At 36.3% G+C, this 11,546-nt stretch overlaps 1 protein-coding gene across 1 annotated transcript; it reads left to right on the forward strand.

The window, feature by feature from the left end:
- Nucleotides 1-2,235: 2,235 nt before the first annotated feature.
- On the forward strand, nucleotides 2,236-10,591 carry LOC145956738 (uncharacterized). The gene has a single exon (XM_083072332.1). The coding sequence runs from the start codon at nucleotides 3,199-3,201 to the stop codon at nucleotides 8,356-8,358; it is 5,160 nt and encodes a 1,719-aa protein (XP_082928458.1). The 5' UTR covers nucleotides 2,236-3,198; the 3' UTR covers nucleotides 8,359-10,591.
- Nucleotides 10,592-11,546: the final 955 nt, after the last annotated feature.

Genomic DNA, 11,546 nt, shown 5'->3' on the forward strand with positions numbered 1-11,546 from the left:
CAAGGTTCAGTTGAGTTCTGTCTTTCATCCACAAACACATGGTCAATCTGAGAGGATGATCCAGTCACTGGTGGAGTTTACGTACAATGACAATTTTCATACAAGTATTAGCATGGCTACCATTAAGACGTTGTATGGAAGACGATGCATGACTCCTCTATGCTAGTACAAGGAAGGTGAATCACTTGTTGTTGAGTTAGAGCTAGTTTTGCAAACCATAGAGAAGGTGAAGTAGATTCAATAGAGAATGAGGACTACCCAGAGTAGGCAAAAATCATGTGTCAGAACCCAACGTGAGACAACCTAACGTCCAATTTTAAAATCTCACCAACATTGGTATACCCAATGACCGGACTAAACCTCTGTCGATGGTTTTGAAATGTTCATGGAGTCGCCATCAATATTTTGCTCAAAACATTAGAAAAAGAGAATAGTTTGAAAAATAGAGTTGGGTACAAGGGTCGGTTATGCGTGCAAAAGGTGTTAGGCACCCCATAGTGCCTAGTATTAGTACCCTTTGACATATTCATTAGCAAAATTAAGTGAAGATTACTATTTTTACCCTTTTATTATAGATATATGACTATGTTGTCTACATGATTTTGATTCTAAATATATATTATTTAAAGCAATAGATAAGAGACAGATTAGAGAAAACAACCTCCGAAGCAAGCTTTTATTAGCCAAAAACTTTGAAGGCGTTTTTCGGCAACCTCCTCACTCTACAGAATCCTCCCCGACACTCAAAAATTTAAATTGAGAAACCTTGAAATCCTCGGATATTCAAGGAATTCTTTATCAGGAATAACGTCGAGTTTATTTCACTCGGAGTTACCTGAAAAGAGTCAAAAGGGAGAGAGAAAACTCAATTTTCAAAATTGGAGCTGGTGTGTGGGGTATGGTGGAGCCAAGCTCCTTTTATGGGTCCCTAAGGGTGGGAATGGTCGTTCCAAATTGAGAATGACCATTCCCACCCCTTTTTTACACTTGTTTTTATTTTTGGGAACAACCATACCCAATAGAGAACAGACATACTCGATGACATTGAGTATGGCCATTTTCATGACCAATATGCTCGTTCTCAATGTTAAAAAATTTCTTGGTTTTTTTACTCCTTAGAGTGACTTCTAGGGGTCTTTGCCTCCTTTTCAAGTATCCTTGAGTCTACAGCTCCTATTAGGGGTCATTTCCTTCATTTTTTAAGCTTCTTGTCTTTAGATTCTCAACTCGAACAGAAATTGGTGTCTATAATATGCTAATAGAAGGTGGAATCCTTTTAAGTTTGAAGAGGGGGAGCATGTGTTCTTGAAGGTGACACCCATTATGGGGGTAGTGATTGAAATCTAATACCCAAGAATCCATTTGGAAGAGATAAGATCAAGAAAGGTGATGGTTGATCCATAGGAAGCTCACACTTGAAGGCCATTAGACCTTTAACAAGGACCATGGTTAGGAGGCTAAAGGATACTTCTACAGAGGAGGTGCTTCTTAGACCTATGCTCTATAAGAGCATTAAGTATGATTCCCTTTTTTGGTCTCATAGTCTCTGATAAATCATGATTTGATATGTATCTTTTCCTTTAATTTAGCTATTTTACATTCCATCCATGGCTAATTATAGGATTTAGATAGATATGTGTGTTGTTGGGCCTAATTGGATAGTTGGGAATTATTATTCTAAATTTTGCTGTTTTTGGGCTGATGAACATGTCTCGGTTTTCAGGCCATAACTTGGGCTGTGGTGATCCAAATGGAGCAAACTTGGTGGCCCTGGAAAGCTGAGACAAAGACCTAAAACTTTGCAGAAGGCGCCGTTGGCAACTTCGATCATCTAGAAGGCCAAATTCGGTGATCAATAATCGGTGCGGAAAAGAATATGGAATCCAACTCATCCCACCAACAACACCAAATCATCCCACCACCTACACAACTCATCCCATTTCGTTTTGTCTACACTTTTTCCCATTATTTTACAGTTTTTATGTGTTGTATGAAGGCTATAAATAGGCCTTCATTTCTCCATTGCAAGATGTCCCAAACACCTTCAAATAAGTTACTCTTGGGTGTTCTTCTACCTCCCTTTCTTCTTCTTCTTCTCAATTTCTTCTTAGTCTTTCTTGTTATTTAATGTTATAATGTCTTTTAATTTTATGGATAGCTAAGTTTCTAATTCAGCTTGTGGTAATAAGTTCTAATGGATTTTGAGGTTTGAAGAAAATTTTGTGAATCCTCAACTCTTAATAATTGAATTTATCTTTATCTTTCTATCTTGTTTATGCTTATATAATTGAATTTGAATTGATCACTTAAATTCATTACATAAGACGTTCTCATTAACTCCTTGAACTAAGACCTATGTGATGCTTACTTACATTGGACTTAAGAAGGAATGCAAGACCAAGAATTATGTGACGCTTGTTTACATTAATTTTGAGAAAGACAAAGGAATATTCATGGACTTAATTGATTGACTCATTAATTGTTTGCCGATTCAAGGACTTAGAGTTTAACTAGGGATTAAATGTGAATGAATAATTCTAACCTTGTTAACTCGAATCATGTTTGCTTAAACATTTGAAGAATCTCCTAAATTAATTGACGCTTGATTGGTTAACTTTGGGACAAGCAAGAATTGATTAATTAAGTTCTCCAATGGATGGCTTGTTGGATTCTTGGACTTAGAGACCAAATAGGGATTAAAATTGGACGCTTGATCCTAACCTAATGGACTCAAATAATGTTCGCTTGAACTTTGGAAAGAATCTATTTAAGTTTTGTTGGTGCTTAACTAATTGAACTTAAATGCAAGAATTTAATTATTATTTGAGATTGAGATTTTGAACCAAGGATAAATCCAAAGAACGAAAATCCACAAGTTGAAGTTTTTATCATCTAAGTTTATTATTCAACTTCTTGTTCTAAAAATTATATCAAACTCCAAACCCCCCCCCTTTTTTTCCAAAATTTTGTTAATACTGCTAATATAATAAAAAGAATTTCCTTTGATCCTCGAGAGACGACTTTGGGGCACTACTGTGCTACAAGTTTAAACTCATTTTACATTTGTGTTTGATAGAGGCTTCGACAACCTCTCGTCAAATTGGCGCCGTTGCCGGGGATTAAAGGTGTCATTTTGTTATATTAGATATCTTTCATTTTATTTTATTTTCATTTTCTCTTTGTATTTTTGTATAGTGTATGACAAGATCTTCTACTAGTCCTTTACTTGATTTGGATCCTGAAATTGAAAGAACACTAAGGATAACTAGAAGAAGACTTTTTAGAAATACTTCTAATAATCAAAACAATAACATGGCTGATAATAGGACACTAAAACAATTGGCTGCACCTGATGTTTCAAATCCACCTTTATGCATTCAATTTTCTGCTGATGAGGATGACTGTGAACTAAAATCAAGTTTAGTTCATTTGTTACCCAAATTTCATGGACTTTCAGGTGAAGATCCCCACAAGCACTTGAAAAAGTTTCATGTTGTATGTTCAACCATGAAACCTGCTGGTAGCAATGAAGAAAGCATAAAGTTGAAAGCATTCCAGTTTTCACTAGTTGATGCAGCCAAGGAGTGGTTGTATTATCTCCCTCCTAAAAGAGTCACATGGGATGAAATGAAGAGACTGTTTCTAGAAAAATACTTTCCTGCTTCTAGAACTGCAGCCATAAGAAAGAGCATATGTGGCATCAAGCAAATGAATGATGAAACACTACATGACTATTGGGAGAGATTCAAGAGGCTATGTGCAAGTTGTCCACAACATCAAATCAGTGAGCAACTTCTAATTCAATACTTTTATGAAGGTCTCCTACCAATGGATAGAAGCATGATCGATGCTGCTAGTGGTGGTGCTCTAATGGATAAAACTCCTGCTGCTGCCAAAGACTTGATTGCAAATATGGCAGCCAACACACAACAATTTGGTGCAACAAGAGGAACTAGTTCAAGGTCAGTAAATGAGGTACAATTATCTAGTACTGAACATCAAAGACTAGAGAATAGATTAGATGAATTGACCTCTTTGGTGCGAGGATTGGCCATGATGAAACAAGCGCCTGCTAAACTCTGTGGCATTTGTGCTTGTCCCTCTCATCCAACTGATGCATGCCCTCAGCTACAAGAAGATAATCCTGAAGAAGTAGCTGCTGTAAATAACTTCCCAAATTCCTCACAACCAAGAAATGACCAAGCCAGAAATAACTTCAATCCCAGATACAATGATCATCCTGGTTTCAGATGGAGCAACAACAACACATCACAACAACAACCATTTCCAAATAGGCAACCTTTCCAACAAGCTCCAAGGCAGTCAATGCAACAACCACAACAACAACAAAATAACCCTTCCTTGGAGGACCTTGTAAAACAAATGGCTATGCAAAACTTGCAATTCCAACAAAGAACTGATGCTAGCATTCAAAACTTGGAAAAGCAAGTAGGACAAATGGCATCTTCCATAAGCCAACTTCAAGCACAAGGATCAAGTAAGTTGCCTTCTCAAACTATTCCTAATCCTACAGGAAATGTTAGTGCCATCACACTTAGATCTGGAAAGACTGTGGAAGTTAAAAATGATGTGAAACCTGCCACTGCATCTGAGAAATCTGAAAACAAGGAGAAGCAATCTTTCCAGTCAAAGGATGAAGAGCCAAGCATTCCACTACCCTTTCCACAAAGAGTTTTACAAACTAGGAAAGCTGAAGCTGAAAAAGATAAAGAATTGCTTGAGACTTTCAGAAAGGTAGAAGTAAACATTCCTCTGCTAGATGCAATCAAACAAATCCCTAGATATGCCAAATTCTTGAAGGAAATGTGCACCCATAAAAGAAGGCTGAAAGGGAATGAAAAAATAAGTCTGGGAGAGAATGTTTCTGCTATCATTCAACCAATGCCTCAGAAATGCAAGGATCCAGGTACGTTCACTATCCCTTGTACAATAGGTAATTGCATATTTGAAAATGCCATGTTAGACTTAGGTGCATCTATCAATGTCATGCCTATGTCTATCTTTAAATCTTTGGGGCTTGGTCCTTTAATTCCAACTGGTGTGGTGATTCAACTTGCAAATAGAAGTAGTACTTACCCTTCAGGATTAATTGAAGATGTCTTAGTTAGAGTAGGAGAACTAATTTTTCCTGCTGACTTTTATATCCTAGAGATGGAGGGTGAAACTACAACTAAGGTACCAATCATTTTAGGTAGACCTTTTCTTAAAACTGCAAAAACAAAAATAGATGTGCATGCTGGAACTCTTTCCTTAGAGTTTGGTGATAATATAGTCAAGTTCAACATTCTAGATGCCATGAAACACCCTAGGGAAGAACACTCTGTATTTCACATTGATTTGTTGGATGACTTGGTTGATTGTTATGCACATGACCATTTATGCATTGAATTTCCTGACATACATGATCTTGATGATACCATAAATTGTCATTCATGCATAAACAATAAATCAGAATGTGCTGCTTGTACTGAAATAGAAGAATTTTTAAGCACTAACAATTTTGCTGAGGAATATAAAAAAGAAAAATATGCAGAAATTTTAGCTGCAGAATTGATAACAACAAACAGAATGTTGCCTTCCATTGTGCAACCACCAGCATTAGAGCTAAAACCGCTTCCTGATCATTTGAAGTATGCTTACCTTGAAGAAGGTTGTAAACTTCCGGTCATTGTTGCAAAAGACTTAGATGCTGAACAAGAAAGGATGTTGTTACAAGTTTTGAAGGACAACAAAAAGGCAATAGGGTGGACACTTGCAGATCTCCCTGGAATCAGTCCTTCTACCTGTATGCATCGGATTCTCCTTGAAGAAGATGCTAAACCAGTAAGGCAACCTCAAAGGAGACTTAATCCTCAAATTTTGGAAGTAGTAAAGAAAGAGATATCTAAGTTGCTCCAAGCAGGTATCATATATCCTATCTCTGATAGCAAATGGGTAAGTCCTGTTCAAGTTGTTCCAAAAAAATCTGGAGTGACTGTAGTAGCAAACAAAGACAATGAACTAATTCCAACGAGAGTGCAAAATAGTTGGAGAGTTTGCATTGACTATAGAAAATTGAACCAAGCCACAAGAAAAGATCACTTTCCGTTGCCATTCATTGATCAAATGCTTGAACGATTGGCTGGGAAATCCCATTACTGCTTCTTGGATGGATACTCAGGATACTTCCAAATCCACATAGCACCTGAAGACCAACATAAGACCACATTCACTTGTCCTTTTGGAACTTTTGCATACAGAAGGATGCCATTCGGCCTATGCAATGCTCCTGGTACTTTTCAGAGATGTATGGTAAGTATTTTCTCTGAATTTCTAGAAGATTGTATGGAAGTTTTTATGGATGATTTCACTGTCTATGGGTCTTGTTTTAAAACATGTCTAGATAATTTATCCAAGGTGCTACACAAATGCATTGACTCTAATCTTGTCTTGAATTTTGAAAAATGTCATTTCATGGTAAAACAAGGCATAGTTCTAGGTCATGTCATTTCTGAAAGAGGTATTGAGGTAGATCCTGCTAAAGTAGAAGTTATTTCTAGTTTATCTTACCCCGCATGCGTGCGGGAAGTGCGTTCCTTTCTTGGTCATGCAGGATTTTATAGGCGCTTTATCAAAGACTTCAGCAAGATAGCATTGCCACTGTCTCGCTTGCTACAAAAGGATGTTGAATTCAATTTTGACCAAAAGTGCAAGGAGGCATTCCATACACTGAAGAAAGCTTTGACAAGCACGCCTATAATACAACCACCATACTGGACACTCCCTTTTGAACTGATGTGTGATGCATCCAACTATGCTCTGGGAGCAGTTTTGGCCCAAAGAATGGGCAAGGCACCTCATGTCATATATTATGCTTCTAGAACTTTGGATGCTGCACAAGCCAATTACACTACCACAAAAAAGGAACTTTTGGCTATTGTTTTTGCATTAGACAAATTTCGATCTTATTTGCTAGGTTCCAAGGTGATAGTGTTCTCTGATCATGCTACTTTGAAGTTCCTACTAAAAAAACCAGATGCAAAACCTAGGTTACTACGGTGGATGCTTTTACTCCAAGAATTTGATTTGGAAATAAGAGATAAAAGTGGAGCTGAAAACTTGGTTGCTGATCACTTGAGCAGAATTGAACAACCACTTGATCCGATACCCATACATGATACTTTTCCTGATGAGCAATTGTTGAAAGTTCAGACAATCATTCCATGGTTCGCCGATTTGGTAAACTTTCTTGTTGCTAATGTTCTGCCTAAAAAAGCATCTAAATCTTACATTGCTAAATTAAAGAGTGATGCAAAATATTTTGTATGGGATGATCCTTATCTTTGGAAATATGGTAGTGACCAAATAATTAGGAGATGCATACCTGATCATGAAATTCACTCTATTCTTAGCTTTTGTCATAATCATGCATGTGGTGGTCATTTTGGTCCCCAACGAACAGCTAGGAAAATTTTGGAATCAGGATTTTATTGGCCTACTATTTTCCATGATGCATATCAATTTTGTAAAACTTGTGAACAATGTCAAAGGACTGGTAATATAACTCGAAGGAATGAGATGCCCCAACAACCTATGTTATTTTGTGAAATTTTTGATGTTTGGGGTATAGACTTCATGGGTCCATTTCCCACATCCTTTGGTTTTGTTTACATTTTACTTGCTGTTGATTATGTATCCAAGTGGGTGGAAGCTAAAGCCACTCGAACTGATGATTCAAAAGTTGTTGTGGATTTTGTTAGGTCTAACATTTTCTGCAGATTTGGCATTCCAAGAGCCATCATCAGTGATCAAGGGACGCATTTTTGCAACTGCAATTTGGAAAGCCTCTTGAGAAAATATGGTGTTGTACATAAAACTGCTACACCGTATCATCCTCAATCAAATGGACAAGCTGAGGTGTCAAATCGAGAGATAAAACAAATTTTGGAGAAAACAGTCCAACCAAACAGAAAGGATTGGAGCAAGAGACTTGAAGATGCTCTGTGGGCTTATAGAACTGCATACAAAACACCAATTGGGATGTCACCTTTTCGATTGGTCTTTGGTAAAGCATGTCACCTTCCAGTGGAAATTGAGCATAAGTCATATTGGGCAGTACAACAATGCAACTTAGCTTATGACAAAGCTGGCATGGAAAGAAAGTTGCAATTACAAGAACTTGAAGAGATTCGCTTAGAGGCTTATGAGAACTCAAAAATGTACAAAGAGAAGACCAAAATTATCCATGACAAAATGATATCAAGAAAGGAATTCTCTGTTGGACAAAAAGTTCTTCTTTACAATTCTCGCCTCAAGCTCATGCCCGGAAAGAGTGAAGGATACCAAGAGCAAGAGTGAATTATCACAAAATAAATTTAAGGTCAATGGCCACAGACTAAAAATTTTTCATACAAGTGAAGGATACCAAGAGCAAACTGTTGAGGAACTCAGCTTGCATGATCCATTCCAACCTCCATAAATGAGGGAGTTTCTTTATCCTCTCCTTTTATTTCACTTGTCATAATTTACATTGCATAACATTGAGGACAATGTGAGATTTAAGTGTGGGGGGATTATTCGTTATATGTTTTTGTTATTTTGGGTTTTATGTTTGGTTGTTATGTAAAGTTTTGCATGTTTCTCTTTGATTTCTGGGTTTTGATAGTTTTTAGGCACTTGCTTCACTCTAAGATATGAGTTACTTGATGTTACATGGATTGAAATCCCTGTCTTTCTATGCTTGTAAAGTTGATTATGAGGTTTGAGAGGTTGAATTGAAGGTGACAGATATACCCTGTGTGAGGAATTAAGCCATTCTCTATTCTTTCTTGTGTGATATGCCTCTTGATTACTTGCACAGTTGCCTTGTCTTGACTCTATTTGATACTTCTTGATTCACATGCATGTATGGATATGATTAAGGCATTTTTGTTCCTATAAGCCTCTAGCCAAATAAGCCTACCTTGAATTAACTCCTTTGATAACCCCTGCTAAGCCTATTTACCCTTCTTTGTTTGAAGCTCATTACAAGCCTTAAGTGAAAAACCAAGATCACCTTAACCTTAGGGAATTTTGGAGCTTTGGAATAGTTTTGGGAATAAATTCTTGAATAAGTAAGGGATGTATCATTGGTTATTAAATTTTGGCTAGTTAATTCTTCCTGTTGTATATGTCTTAGTGTTTCATGATGTGTGAAAAAAACAAAAAAAAAACAAAAAAAAACAAAAAAAAAAAACAAAAAAAAAAAACAAAACAAAACAAAACAAAAAAAAAAAAAAATTTTGTTTGAGGAAAAGGAAAATAATTGGTGTTGGAGGTGTATTAGCAATTTTTGGGTTTGCTCTTATGCTTATTTCATACTTATTCCCCATTGCTCTTATAGTTCCTCTGGTTTATAGCTACTTATCCTAAATTTTATCCCACCTTGTCCTTATTACAACCCTGAAAAGACCTTATGATCCTTTTGTGCATGTTTATTGGGCATTGATTTTAGAGGCTTGCCAAATCTATCTGTTGCTTGTTTTTCATGAGTGCTTTGAGAGTATACAGTTGCCTGGACATTTGAGAGATACAGTAATATAGTGCATCTTGTGAGGTTCTATTGCTTTTGATTCACCTCTTGAGCTGATTAATTATCTTGCCATGCCTTGAAATGCTTGGATAATTTCCATAAGTGTCTAGTTTCTCTGACTCTTTTTGTGTTGGATATTGTCTACTCCTTTTCTTTTCCCAGGATTCATTGAGGATTGCGTAAATCTGTTTGTTTTCTTGTGTGTATTGATGTCTATATTTCTTTCTATCTTTGGAATTGTTCTCTACTTTGCTTTCATGATTTTGCCCAGGAGTGCAAAAAGCTAAGTGTCGGGGTATTTGATAAATCATGATTTGATATGTATCTTTTCCTTTAATTTAGCTATTTTACATTCCATCCATGGCTAATTATAGGATTTAGATAGATATGTGTGTTGTTGTGCCTAATTGGATAGTTGGGAATTATTATTCTAAATTTTGCTGTTTTTGGGCTGATGAACATGTCTCGGTTTTCAGGCCATAACTTGGGCTGTGGTGATCCAAATGGAGCAAACTTGGTGGCCCTGGAAAGCTGAGACAAAGACCTAAAACTTTGCAGAAGGCGCCGTTGGCAACTTCGATCATCTAGAAGGCCAAATTCGGTGATCAATAATCGGTGCGGAAAAGAATATGGAATCCAACTCATCCCACCAACAACACCAAATCATCCCACCACCTACACAACTCATCCCATTTCGTTTTGTCTACACTTTTTCCCATTATTTTACAGTTTTTATGTGTTGTATGAAGGCTATAAATAGGCCTTCATTTCTCCATTGCAAGATGTCCCAAACACCTTCAAATAAGTTACTCTTGGGTGTTCTTCTACCTCCCTTTCTTCTTCTTCTTCTCAATTTCTTCTTAGTCTTTCTTGTTATTTAATGTTATAATGTCTTTTAATTTTATGGATAGCTAAGTTTCTAATTCAGCTTGTGGTAATAAGTTCTAATGGATTTTGAGGTTTGAAGAAAATTTTGTGTATCCTCAACTCTTAATAATTGAATTTATCTTTATCTTTCTATCTTGTTTATGCTTATATAATTGAATTTGAATTGATCACTTAAATTCATTACATAAGACGTTCTCATTAACTCCTTGAACTAAGACCTATGTGATGCTTACTTACATTGGACTTAAGAAGGAATGCAAGACCAAGAATTATGTGACGCTTGTTTACATTAATTTTGAGAAAGACAAAGGAATATTCATGGACTTAATTGATTGACTCATTAATTGTTTGCCGATTCAAGGACTTAGAGTTTAACTAGGGATTAAATGTGAATGAATAATTCTAACCTTGTTAACTCGAATCATGTTTGCTTAAACATTTGAAGAATCTCCTAAATTAATTGACGCTTGATTGGTTAACTTTGGGACAAGCAAGAATTGATTAATTAAGTTCTCCAATGGATGGCTTGTTGGATTCTTGGACTTAGAGACCAAATAGGGATTAAAATTGGACGCTTGATCCTAACCTAATGGACTCAAATAATGTTCGCTTGAACTTTGGAAAGAATCTATTTAAGTTTTGTTGGTGCTTAACTAATTGAACTTAAATGCAAGAATTTAATTATTATTTGAGATTGAGATTTTGAACCAAGGATAAATCCAAAGAACGAAAATCCACAAGTTGAAGTTTTTATCATCTAAGTTTATTATTCAACTTCTTGTTCTAAAAATTATATCAAACTCCAAACCCCCCCCCCCCCTTTTTTTCCAAAATTTTGTTAATACTGCTAATATAATAAAAAGAATTTCCTTTGATCCTCGAGAGACGACTTTGGGGCACTACTGTGCTACAAGTTTAAACTCATTTTACATTTGTGTTTGATAGAGGCTTCGACAACCTCTCGTCAGTCTCTATTGTAAATACCTTGTAAAGATTGAGTTTTTGTACCTTGTATATAGTAGATACTTGCATAGGTGTATTTTGCCTTTGTATTTGTGAGGTACCCTTTTCCTTTTCTTATAGGTCA

Source organism: Cajanus cajan, chromosome 4 (assembly GCF_000230855.2).
Source record: "Cajanus cajan strain Asha chromosome 4, NIPB_CcT2T_4, whole genome shotgun sequence".
Taxonomy (NCBI): domain Eukaryota; kingdom Viridiplantae; phylum Streptophyta; class Magnoliopsida; order Fabales; family Fabaceae; genus Cajanus; species Cajanus cajan.

What these genes read in the sequence shown, in the direction of transcription:
- LOC145956738 (XM_083072332.1), top strand. Translation starts at nt 3,199, where the DNA reads ATGACAAGATCTTCTACTAGTCCTTTACTTGATTTGGATCCTGAAATT.